At 46.9% G+C, this 13,335-nt stretch overlaps 1 protein-coding gene across 1 annotated transcript in view; it reads left to right on the plus strand.

Moving 5' to 3' along the window:
- Positions 1–2,445: 2,445 nt before the first annotated feature.
- Positions 2,446–13,335, plus strand: part of LOC142496605 (phospholipase A2 inhibitor gamma subunit B-like) — a 37,120-nt gene continuing 26,230 nt past the window's right edge. The window contains exons 1-3 of the mRNA XM_075603269.1: positions 2,446–2,600; positions 8,157–8,345; positions 10,159–10,276. Of these exons, the coding sequence (XP_075459384.1) occupies positions 10,162–10,276 (115 nt within the window). The 5' untranslated portion in view covers positions 2,446–2,600; positions 8,157–8,345; positions 10,159–10,161. The remainder of the gene's footprint in view (positions 2,601–8,156; positions 8,346–10,158; positions 10,277–13,335) is intronic.

The following is a 13,335-nucleotide window of genomic DNA, read 5'->3' on the forward strand; positions in this document are numbered from 1 at the left end:
CACAACAGTATTACACTATGTAGTGTTTCTTTATTTCATAACTACGAGACGAGCTCCCCTGATTTGTTGGAGGATTTTCCCGTAATTGTCCGGGGCTTTTTTCGTCTGGCGCCCGGCCGGCGCCACACTTGGCTGCGTGCCAGCCGCATCTTCCCCTCCCCGCGTGCAAAATCAAGATGCTGTTCCCCTCCCCTTCCGACCCACCTTGCTGCTCCCACTGGCTTCTCCCACTGACTGCTCCTCAGCTTTGCGCAGCTTCTCCTTACCCCTGCTTCCCCTTCAGCCTTTGGGGATGCCGGGGAACCCTGGCACGTGTGACCGGCGCCACAGTGACGCGCCAGGAAAAAAACAAAACCAGCCGCCGTCTGCCCGCACAATGCCCCCACATTGCGGTGGCGGCCGCTGAAGATTCAGCTCGGCCGCCACTGTAGCAAGGGATGGTTGAGATTAAAACAGATTGTTCTTCTAAATAGGTGGTTGTCCAAGTAGATGATAAATAAAGATCAATAGCAGATGGGCTTAATTTAAAAAAAGGGGTTCCAACAAACAAATTTGTCAATTTTGTAAATCATTCCATTTGGAATAGAAATGATATAATTCACAAGTGTTTTGTATGTATTACATTGAGAGATATCTTCATAATACATGTGTTTTTAACTTTTTATAAAGTTGTGTATTATTTATTAGTAATACTTGTTAATTGATAAATATTTATGAATTGATTTGCTAATTTATAATTTTTCTTGGTACTTTTTTCATTGGGACTTCATAGTTCTTGTTCTCTTTTATAATTTTTTTGAATGTTTTATTGTTTTGAAATTGTATAGCTAGTTTTCTTACACAATTCTATATTTTTAGCACATTTATCCTGTGACTATGAAATGGAGGTTCATTTCTTTTAACAGATCATTGTCCCTATGGACACCATACACAAGATAATATTTTATTCATTTTGTAGTATTCATCACACCACCATTGTTGGTGCTATGCTGTTTGCGTTTGGTTAACATGGTGATGTTATTGGTGTGTTGTGTTCTGATGTATGGCAATTTGCAGATGATGTGGGACACCATTCACAACGAAGGGGTCTAAGGTTTATGCTTTTACTGATGTTTTTTACTCCTTGATAAAGCTCCCATAACTGTAGGTGTAAAACGCGTTGGGGGATGTTTGTATCCTTTTTTAAATGGCTCAAATAAAGTTATTAATTTATGCTGGTAAGACTGGGAGTGTGTGACAGTTATCCTGCTTCAGCCTCTGGCTCCTGCTTATTTCTCATCCCTCATTTTCTGGAGATCTGCCTGCATCAGCCAATGTGACCCTGACCCTTCTTGATTGGTCATTTAAAAACCCTGTGTGGCATGAGTGTGAACCCCAGAGATACCTCATTGGTTTATTAATAATACCAAATTGTTATGATTTTGCCTGGACACACACCCAACATGAATTTTTTTTTTTATTCAAATCTTCAGCTCATCTGGACAGTTTTTGATCCGACACTGACCGATTGGCCGATTCTCAGCTCTGGCATTTTACACCAAAAAGGTTCGCCTTGTTTATCTATCCCAGAGGCAATCAGTGGAGATACTGTATATCTGGCACACATCTTACTTGAGTAGACAAAGCCAAATGCCAGTGCTCGCAGGATCAGGGAATGTCCTGCAGGTCCCATGTAATAGCACAACTATCCCATGCTATAGCCCTCACCTTGAGAAAGACTGCATGTGCAGTTGAAGCGTTGGACTTTTTGGCTGTGAATAAATCTCCTTCTTTGCAAAGCCAGAGTGCCAGAATCTTTTTTTCTATTGTATCTATCCCAGAAGCCCAACAACTTCAGCTAGACTCATTTGGAGATGAGCTTTGCACTATCACAAGCCTCACCTTGGAGATTAACTCAATAGAATTCCTGGATTGAGAAAACAGGATTCTCCGTAATTCAAGAATTTTCTACATGACCCCACAGGCCTGGAGGCAGAAAGCATCATGTGCCAGTCTACCCGTAAGTTTAGGATTTCCTGATACCTGCTTTCATTTAGTGTGTCTGTCTATGGTGGTGACCCTTTTATTATACTTTTAATTTCTTCTGTGGAACCTACAGTATTCATTTTTAAATTAGGCAAATCAAGTAATTTTTTGACCAATTACCAACATTAAACAAATTCTATATTCGTGGCAAATGTGTATGTTGGTGAATAATTTGCCCATCTCTATAAATTACTTGTAATATCTATTTCCTGTTGCCAGTGAAGCACTTTAATTAAAATGATGGTTACTGTACCATGGGTTATGATATTGGCACAATAAGAAAATGGAGATTTATAGTAGTTATTACAGTTACTACCAGTGTGCCAGGTGCCCCATCCAATTATTTTGTTGACTTTTCCAATCCTTGCATCCTGCCACGTCAACTAACTTTGTTTCAAATGCCTTATGTAATCCTCTCTAACATGGGTATAAATATCATGACTGGCGCTTGTGTTACTCCAACCAAAAGAAGAAAGTACAGTACATTGATATCTTAAATATCCCTGTTACTGTCAGTTGAGGAATCATTCCTTAGCTCATCTGAAGATTAATGCTATCTCAGAATTACTAATAAGGTGAGTACTATATGAATATATGCTTCTCATGCAGTAATAAGGTATGGCTGATAATAGAGGTGTCTCAGCGGGTATTACCCAGTACCTCTGTCCCAGTGGAAGTCCCAAGGACAGCTGATCTGCATAACAGGTCATTCTCCCACACACAGCTGCACCAGGGGACAGAATGTTCAATCTGAATAAGGGGGGGGGGGAGGAATACCTTATTGGGGAATTGATGTATCTTCTTTTTGTGTACAAACAAACACACAACAAGAGATAGTGAGAAAGGAGATAACAGGACACACTCCTATAATAAGCAGCCTTAGAGGAATCTTTTTATACTGTATCTGATACCCACATCCTGCTTATATTTAATGCTTCACTGTTAACATACAGATGTACCCAGCTTTACCTTTGTTACTGATATCACAGAATATTATTACTATGCAGAATATCATAGGATTGAATGGCAGTGATAACGCAGAATATTACAACATATATAAGTGTAACGGGTATTCCCCCCCCAATCGCAGATCTGATGTGGGTGCAAGGAACATACGGTGTTACCATAGGTGTGGTGCATTACCTGTTGGCTCGCAGGAGGGCTGAGCTTCCGCCACGGGGAACCTGGGGCAATTATACTAGGGGTAACCACTTACTCAATTCAGCGCCTCCACCTGCGATGGCTCCCACCAGAGGGGGAGTGGTTCCTCGCAGGACAATACAATAATCACATACACGGGTATATAATAACTAAGGACTTTACTAACATGCAAACAACATATCACGGCAGTACCACAATATAACCTGTGTCCCTCTCTCGAGGAGACACCTACTGCGTCACGCAGGACGCTTCCCCAACACCAGGTGATCCCACCCAGTGTCCCGAGAATCCCCACCCAATGTCCCGCACTCTTGCAGAGAGTCAATGGGTGACTGCGCAGTCACAGTTAAGCTAAGGGCCCGGTGGTGCACTTATGTATTAGATACCTGCCGAGCACTCCGGTGCTCGGGTCAGCAATCTTCACAAAGGGTCAGACGTGTGATGAATCCGTCTGATTATCCAAGCGAACTCCGGCACGTGCGCACCGCTAGGGCGGTCCCACTCTGGAATCGTCTCTGTGGACCTCAACGTGGGTCCAACCGCTTCCACAGGAACAGCAGCAGCCGCTGTGTCCCTATCTATCTAAGTAGTACTAACGTGACAGGAACCCTAACCTAGGGCCTGTCCCTGTAGTACAGCAACCTGTAGTGGCTTGGGGGAACTCCTATGGGCCTGCAGGGGTAATGACCTGTCCCACTCCCCTAACTACCCAAGTCCCTTCAGCCTCACTACTTGCTAACTAGTCCCAGCGCCTACAGCAGCAAGCTGTAGCTCACTGGAGGCTGCAGCCAACGTGCTGCAAAACAAGGTGCCTGCCTGTCAGACCTCACAGCACTAACAGCCGTGACTCTGACAAGGCAGCACTCTATGCTAAAGGGCAGCGTCCCTATCTCGGGCCTCCCTAAGCACTTACCCACTAAACTAGTGGGGCGTTGGGGCCTACCTGGGGTGTAGGTACCTATATGGGGCAGAAGCTGCACTCGCTCCCCGCACCCTACTTCCCTACAGCTCCCTGACTCCAACTCTCTGTAACCTTCCTTTCCCCAGCTCCCACTAATGTAAGTGGCAGGGTCCCTATCCTGAGGGCTGCCCCTGGCAACACTCACCTTACTGGGGAGCTGAGCTATCTCGGACCAAGGGGTGCTGGCCTAGTACAGGGAGTCCCCGACTCCTGTACCCTACCTCCTTCCCTGGGCTGCTCCTTCCTCTGACTCATCTAACGTGCTCCAAGCCCGCCAAATGTATCTCTTTTCCCAGGGGTCTCCTAAGCCCTATTGGCTCCCTGGGGTCACATGGGGCTCGCAAAGGCTCTTGGGATATGTAGTCCCAGCTCAGAGCCTTCCCTGGTAGGATAGGGGTTCGCGGGCTTTTCCCTACCTTCACTGCGCTTGCGCAAGCTTTCCCGGGCTGCCTCGACCTTCCCTCAGCTTTCCCTGCTCTCGCGCGAGCTATCCCTGTCTCGGGGGCTGTCCCTGCGCCTACGCGTCCCTGCGCATGCGCAACAGTGTCCTCAATGGCGGCGCCCTGCTTGTCCGGCCGCCGGGACCTTAGAGACGCGATCGTGGCCTTAGCAACCGCCCGATCGCGTCCCCGGCAACCGGCCGCAGGCAGGAGAAGCCGCGCTGCTCCCTGCTCCAGCCCCCACCCTTGGAAGCAGCCGTCGGGTCTCTCGACACCCGCGACCGAGCTGCCCAAGGGGAGGGGGGTCTCCAGGAGCCACGGGAGCTCCAGGCTACACTCTCCTCCTGGTGAAACTCCAACGACCTCGCTTGGATGGCAGACATAACCTGGTACACAGTTATACAATGAAAATGCAGGGCATATGTACAACCTATCACTGGTGACTTTAGACATCAGGTTACAATACAGTTCACATACCATACCCGAGGCCAGCTGAGCGTCAGCTGTTTGCTGAGACCATTTGTGGGGTGCCCCTAACTGATCAGGTGGGGGTACCTCACTTTTGCGTCCGTGAGCCTCCCCCAGAAAAATTTCTTGAAGAGCACACTCTGGAGTGACAGTCACCGGTTCTTCGCTACTTCCTCCCCCTGGTAGAAGGAATAGCACAGTGTCCTTTAACCAGGCCTTTACCCGGCCATCCACGGCATGGATGCGGTAGACCAGGAGGCCAGGACCTTTCCCGCGGTCCACTACATGGTGAATGGAGCGTTCCTTTTTGGGCTCCAAGGAGGCAATTTTCACTAAATCCCTCTTTACACAGTCTTTGTCCCTACATACTGGCGAGGCTTCCACTGGGAAGCGTGCAAGGGGCCATGTCTCTTTCGGCAAAGTCTCTATTTCACCTGGCAGGGGGTAAAGGGTAGATACCTTACCACTGCGGTGATTCACGGTGGCCAACAGGTCCTCGGGGACGCTGTCAGTTCCCATCTCGGCTGTCTTGGGACCTGCCCCCGGCACTTCTGGGGCAGTCCACTTACTCGCTGGAAACTCGGGAGCGTGGGATCCCAGTCCTGGGACCATTTGGGCCGGAGCGTACGGGCTCACACTCAGGTCAGGAGCCGGTGGGGAATAAGGATGTTCCTCACCACTCCGCTGGCTTCCGATAGGTTCCTCTCCATCTGGAACACGATCAGGCAAGTACTGGTCCACTCTCTTCTCTGGACAGCTACCTTCCAATGAGGACACCTCCACCAGGACGCGATGCAGAGGGGAGCCCTTTTCCGTAGCTGGCTGGGCCTCAGTCCTTCCCTCTTGGTTGCAACGGGGGACTAGGGCAGCCTCGTCTGTCAGCTCCTCCACCTCCGTGGTTGAGGTAGAGTAAGTAACAGCATCTTCATCTCTGTGTTCTGCCATCTGAGATTCCTGCTTGGGATCTGGGACTGTAGACTGCAGCAGCACAGGCTTTAGAAACTGTGCTCCGCAGCTGGCACACTTGGGGCCCCAGGTCTGTTTGCTACCTGGGAAGTCACACTGGTCACAAACACATCTTATGCACCCATCATCAGCCACCACTGCCACCCGCCATTCTATTGGTAGCCTAAAGGGGTTAAAGTCCATACCACCAGATAGATTCAAATCCTTTTGTAGGCACGGGCACAGAAGAAAGGGTATTTTCCCTCCTTTTGTCCGCCATGCTCCATACATCTGCGGGTGTGTTTCTCTACAATCTGTTTCATCACCATCATCAGAAAACCCAGAGTCTATTTCATTTACGTCGGCCACAGTGCCCTCTTCCTCGGGCTGTCCTGTAACCGCCAATGGCACGGGTTGCAGAGTCGGTATCCTGCAGCAGCCACACATGCGTCCCCAGGCCAATTTACAAGAGGAGCAGTCACCGCTGTTACAGAAACATTCCCGGCACCCATCCTCATTTGCGTCTTCCAGCCGCCCTCTTATCAGGCACGCCAAAATCGCAAAGTTCATACTACCCAACGGACTCAACGATTCTATCATACACGGACACAACAAAAAGGATACGGCCCCGGCCTTCGTCGGCCACAGTCCATATGACGGCGAGCAATTTTCTTTGCCACCAGTACTTTCTTTGATGGAGACAGCAGTTACGGGTGAAGGCTCACAGTGCTTGCTCCCCCTGGTGGAATCTGAAGGAGGGGCAGCACACTCTTTCATGGAATGACTCTGGCTCTGCACAGAGTTATTCAGTTGGCGGGAGCGGGGCTTAGGGTTTCCCGCCAAGCTCGGACAGTCTGCAACATTTTTCCGCGCGGGCGGGAAATCAGCACGTGACTTCTTCATGGCGAACAAAAATAGCACAATTTAGAAAAAAAATATACCGGGCACCCCAGGTCTAAAATCTCAGCAGCGCCTCCAATTGTAACGGGTATTCCCCCCCCAATCTCACATTGGCCCGGGTAGTCTAACCAGTCCCCATTACATGTTCGTGTCTGGTGGTGCACCTGTAGGCAACAGGGCTCCTGAGTCTCCCGCTTGATGGTATTAGGGGATGTCATCCAGACAGGCAGCTGAGGTAGTGTGTGCGAGTCCAACTTACTCCATGTGCAGCGCCTCCACCTCATCAGGATCTGTGCTTCCGCAGGGAGATGGTCCTGGTGAGGAACTCCTTCTTGGTGGTGCCATCCACTGCTGAGTAACTTCACACTCACACAGTGGAGGTATATTCGAACAGGGCATCTTTATTGATGGTGGTATGGGCAAGCTGCCCCTCACAGATAACAGCTCAGCCACTCATCTCCTTGCAGCATTCCATTAGGAAGGTCCCTTCTCTAATAGATCTGCTTTCCACCTCTACTCTTAAAGAGATTCCCCAGCTTCTCTGGCTGCTATAAGCTCCTCTCTTGAGCTGCTTTGTCTCTCTCAGCTCCTCTAACTCTGCTGCGTCTGCTCACTGACTCACAGCTAGCAGGAGACACTGCAACAATGTTGCAGACCTTCACGTGCCTCTCACTGAACTGAGCAGCTCAACAACAGGAAACTGAACTTCTAACTTTAGGCAGTGCTGTGTCTTATATCACCCCCCGGAGAACCAACATGCCCTGTATCCTAAGTGGGAACACACTGCATGTTGTCACTTCCTTTGGGGACATATGACACCTCACCAGGGTGTGAGGGCAAACCTCATGATTGATGCTGGCAATCCTGCATACTTACCAGGGTTACTGCCAACATGAGAAAGAGATATGTACACCAATCTTAGACCTGGCTACATAAGCATAGCGTGGCAGAGGTTAAAATAATCCTCACTCCCCATCTGTATATGTATCAAGATCATGATGAAGAGAAAAAAAAAGTTAATTATATTTACGGGGTTTGTTTACACTATTTTACATTACAGAATATTTGAGAATGACATACGATCAATGACATTTAATGATTAGGAGTAATGTGATGGCTATTTCTGAACTGCTCAGAGCAGCCACTGGGCCAGTGAGGCTGGTGTTAGTATAACACGTACACTACATTTCCCAGTGGGTCATTTTGAACCCTTGCATGTTCTGATCCAGCTGCCTCTTCTGGTTTACTTTTTCAAGGTGATAAAAGAGATTACTATTGGGTTATCCACATTGTCAAAGAGCAGCTAAATTCCACTTGTTCAGTACCACGGATTGCCCAGCCACGCAGGCAGGAGACTATCAGAGATCAGTGTCCAACAAGGTTCTCTATCAATATGTTCTCCTTAATCCTGTATATCTTCGTGTTCTTGGCTCTAACCACTACAGGTAATACAGCTTCTTTCTACTATAACACATTTACTGCATATTAAGAGATTATATATACTGTATTTGGGCACAATTGGATCCCAATGAGAAGGCTACTTTCTGTGTTATATATATATATATATATATATATATATATATATATATATATATATACACACACACAGAATATAGCAAATGGAAATATTACTGTATGCTCATTTGCATGTTTTAGACAGACCTGCAACCCTGCCTTTCACCATAATCACCCAGCACACAGCACTTCCACTGCAACAAGGGATTCTGGGAAATGGCATGCAAATGAGCAGTGACTATGTCCCTGGGGGCTACTCGTAGAGTGTTTTCATGCCCCTGAATAATGGTAGGAAATGACCATATATGAGCAGTGAGCAGTACCAATCCCAGAAGTATGCCAATGGTAAACACTGGAAGGTGTGGGTGTACAGAGACTGAGTCTGAAGTGTAGCCTCTAGTATATACCTGGAGTCCCAGAGTGCAGCTTAGGACTGCCACAATGATAACTCAACTTATGGAGTGTTAGCGCACAGGTACCAAGACTGTGGTGTGGCAGATGGGCATACCTATGCTCATATTCATTAATAGGCTCAACTGCTTGGTACTGTGCAACACTGTCGACCAAAATAGGATGTGACCCTGGGAACCCCCTGTATAGGCTACACAACACCACAGAGGTAACTTGTATACATAACCAGTGCTCCCAACAGCAATGCAACGGTGTGGCAATATGTATGCCTATGCCCTTATTAGTGAATGGGCTCGACCGTGCGGTGCAGTGGAACAAGCTATCTCACGGCAAAACTGAACTACTCCACAACTACTGTTGGTAAAGAGAGTACACACCATTATTCCTACTCTGATAATCATGTGCAGCAGCGAAGACCAGCAGCTGACAACGTGCGCATTTCGCATGAGAAGGTTTCTCAATGCAAATGTGAGAGGGTGTGAGAGGGTGGGGGAGGGTGGGGCAGGGTGGGGGAGGGTCCCATAGAAAAAAGGTGGGTTTATATGTGGTGTCTCGCGTTCCTATTGGCTGATGAACTCACTGTGTATGCCACAATATGTGATGGTCTTGAAAGACAGAAAGCAGACCAACCAATGTATACTGGTCCTGAGTATCATATGTGGCAGTATTCCATATACTACAAAATAGCACTTATTGATGCAACAGTATTATAAACCAACCCTGCTACTGTTGCAATGTACTTATTACTCTGTGAAAGAATGACACAAGGTAATACCGAAGTGCAAGAAAGTCCTCATAGTGCAAATCAGGGGCAATAGGGGGATGTGACTACCCCCCTACTTAGTATCAGAGAGTATTGGTACTGCTCGGTACTCATATATGGTAATTTCCTACAATTTTTTAGGGGCACGACTACACTCCACGAGTAGCCCCCAGGGACATAGTCACTGCGGTTAACTTATCTCTGTAACAGGCAACTCAACCGCATTACCATCCCATTTATCCACATCCCTACTGTTCTAAGAGACTCCATTCTGTAAGGGCAAGCTGCATATCAGATCCCTTGGAAACATTGATTTAATACCACTCAATTGTTTAATTTTAATTGAATCCTAGTACCGATGTACTAGGATAGGATTCACGTGTGAGTCCATTGTCTTTGATTTTAACCCCCATTATTTTAATACTGATGATCATTAAAGATTTATTTTTAATTCATTCATCTTTTCATTCATTCAGAATAGGGAACTGAGTGCTTTATTTGGGTTTCTTGCTCTCTGCTATATTTATGATACTGTACATAGCCACATAATCAATATTTTAATCTTCCAGCTCATGGCAGCTGTTGCTATGAGTGCATCAACCGCACTGGTGGCACATGTGAAGGAAAGCCCGTGTCCTGCAAGGGGGGGGTCCCAATGCTTTGTGATGTCTGAATATACCAATATGGGTAAGTGCAAGTCTGTAACGGTGGGTGGTCCTGTGCTAATGGAACAGGAGTTGTAATTTTAGGTCATATTTTGCAGCCTTTTATCTATATAAAGGAAAGGAAATATTATTTTATTGGTTAGTACAGGAAATAATGCAGATATTATTGTGTGCGTTAGCAACATAATGCACATGTAATTCTGTGCTTACTGTATATCACACTACAACGTCACAGGGACACTTTTTTGAATGCCACCTATTTTGCATTTTAACTATTTTAATAAAGGTTATATTGTATTTCTATATTGAGTTAGAGTGCAGTTACAGACATCTCTGTCTCTCACCTCGGTGTATATCTGTACATAGAAACACAGACTGTGACCGCAGATAATAACCCACCGGCCCTGCCCCGAGTCAGCCCATGTTCCTAACCGCTGTTAAACCTCACACCCTATTTGAACATTACACATATCATATAATCTATCTAATTTATTAATCATTTAATAAAGCAATGTGCTATCCTAATATCTTCATTTTTCTCCATCAAAATCTCCCAACTGCAAAACTAGTGCAAAGAAAGGATTGTGGTGCAAAGTTTCTCTTTATTCATTAATCTGGTGCATTTTCTACCCTATTTTGCAGCCACAGACAAATAACACCCCATTCCTCCAGGTCTGGGGGGTGTAAACCTTCCTCACACATTGTGCTGATGCAGAAGTCCCTTACAGTTTATGCAGATGGAAGCAGAACGTAACAATATAATGCAGTGCATTAAACAGTGGTTTCCTTCATACAGTGTGTACCCTCCTATATGTGCTAGATATGAGGAGAAATAGAACAGGAGTCGTATTGTGGGACTCTAAATATCCCCCTTCTTAGTGCTATGACCCCCTGGGCTATTAATTCCTCTACCTAACAAGTAAGCCCTGGTACCAGCGCAGGTAGTATTAGGGTTAAATCCATTATCCTTGCTGCTGCATTAAATAACTCCCTTGAGTGACAGGGGAGGGTGGAGCTAAGGTCTGGGTACTGTCCTATCAAGGGGGCTCAAACCTAGGACACTCCCCTGGGTACAAAAGGGGCTGCAGCTCTAAATTTGGTGTGTGTTTGAAGTATGGAGCCAGGGCTCTTGTTCACCTTTCTTCCCCTTCCTCAAGGGAGTGGGATAATCTACCACACAATCCACCAGGGAGTGTGGGAGTCAGGGATAGACATTTTGAGCCTCAATCCCAGGGGGTTGGGTCCAGGGACCAAAGTAAAGAGTATGCTGTGATGTGTGCTGTTTTATACCCCTGCCTGAGGCTGCAGTTCTTCAGGGAGAGGGTGAGAGTGTTTTCCACAGGGGACTGCACTATCTACGATAGGCCCAGTAGTAATGGAGATGCTGTACCACCAAGAGAAGAACCACTGAAGCACTTAAAGCCTGTCCTGTCTATCCCCAACAACACCGGCGGATGCTCAAGGCCTTCTGTGAGCAAACAGGTAGCACCAACACCAGGTAACTGCAGTAAATCTTCCTTATGGTGGGGAACACAGGTTACATTTGGAGGCGCTGCTGAGATTCAAACTCAGGATCTCTTATTTACCATCAGGACAGGCTTTTGCAGCGAGACAAAGAGAGTTCTCTCTAATGATGCTTTGATCAGAGGGCCCATGGGTGTAGTGTCCAAAGGGGGCTCTATGGGACCTAAAGGGCCTGGCCACCCTACTAATGGAGCTTTGACATGGACCCCTCCACCTAATCTATGATCTCCTCAGGTGTAGTGTCCAAGGGGACCCTTGTCCAGCAAGGGACCACCTTCCCCGCCAGTGGAACTGCAGCCTGAGCTGTTCAATTTTATTATGAGCTACACCCTGATGTACGGTCCAGGAAGGCTATAATAAATGATTCTAGTTCATGCCAGATTGAGAGGTGCTTGAAAACCACCGTATCAAGGCCATTGCAAGAGGAATTATGGCTACTCGACCTGGGATTACTGGGGATCTCGAGACCTGGGAGGCCAGAATCGCCTGAAGGGGAAACCATCACATGAATATCCAAAATAAGTCCAGTATGTGTGGGTAGTGTCCAAGGGGGGGGCTCTTGACATTCAGGAGGCCAGAACCTCCGTTTGAGGAGCTGTAGCAATACTATAGTGGTCCCCAGCACAGGGAGCCGCTGTATTATATATACTTTATTATATAATCCACATGTGGTAGTGTCTCAAAGAGAGCTACAGTGCGAGAAAGAGCAGTTTCCTCCCAAAATGGGAGAACCACGTAGTGAGGTTTGCAGAGTTGCAAGCATTCTTTTGCAAAATGAGCTTGGCATGAAGGTAAAGCCGCTAATGCCGCGCCCTGAAATGTGCTTGGTTCGGCGTGAAAACCGATGCCGCGCCCAACTGTAGTGTGCCTGTACTGAATGTCACCACTACAGTAGGTGCATAAGACATGCGCAAGTTTGTCACCGTAGCCACTTGCTATTCAGAAGCAACCCACTGGGTGAGGCTCCTCCAAGACTGGTGGGGCATTCATCCCAGGATGTGGGTACTTGAGCCTATCCCGCCTTCCCAAATATTCTTCACACCTCTGGCATCCTCTGTGGCTTTCATGTCCGATGTCTGAGCAGACTCACTGTCACAAAGTTGGTAGCCCAGTGACTCCAGTGACACACCCAGAACATTGGTTCTGAAAGTCCCAGCTCATAATACCGTGAACAACAGTACATACTATATAAAACACTTTTAATAAAATATACTATTACATGTCCTAAGTCTCAGGGTATGGGGAATAGATTAAAAGCTGCACTTTTTTTTCTATTAGCCTATATTCCACAAACACTATAAAATAGACTTAGGACTGGACTTTTTCTATGGTTAGAGCACCTCAAAACCTCTATACTGTTTGAGTAACCTGGGCATTAACTGGGTATCCCCCTTAACCTAGAGACCCCTTATAGTTACAGGGACACTTTGCATCCCTATGCCCCTTTCCCCTTTCTGGGCTGTGCTGAAGCAGGGAACACTAGCGGTGAGTCGCTCAAGTGTTTTCAAGGGGAGATTTTGCCAGGACAATGTGCCTATATGTATCCAGGAATCACGT

Source organism: Ascaphus truei, chromosome 6, assembly GCF_040206685.1.
Source record: "Ascaphus truei isolate aAscTru1 chromosome 6, aAscTru1.hap1, whole genome shotgun sequence".
In the NCBI taxonomy this organism is placed as follows: domain Eukaryota; kingdom Metazoa; phylum Chordata; class Amphibia; order Anura; family Ascaphidae; genus Ascaphus; species Ascaphus truei.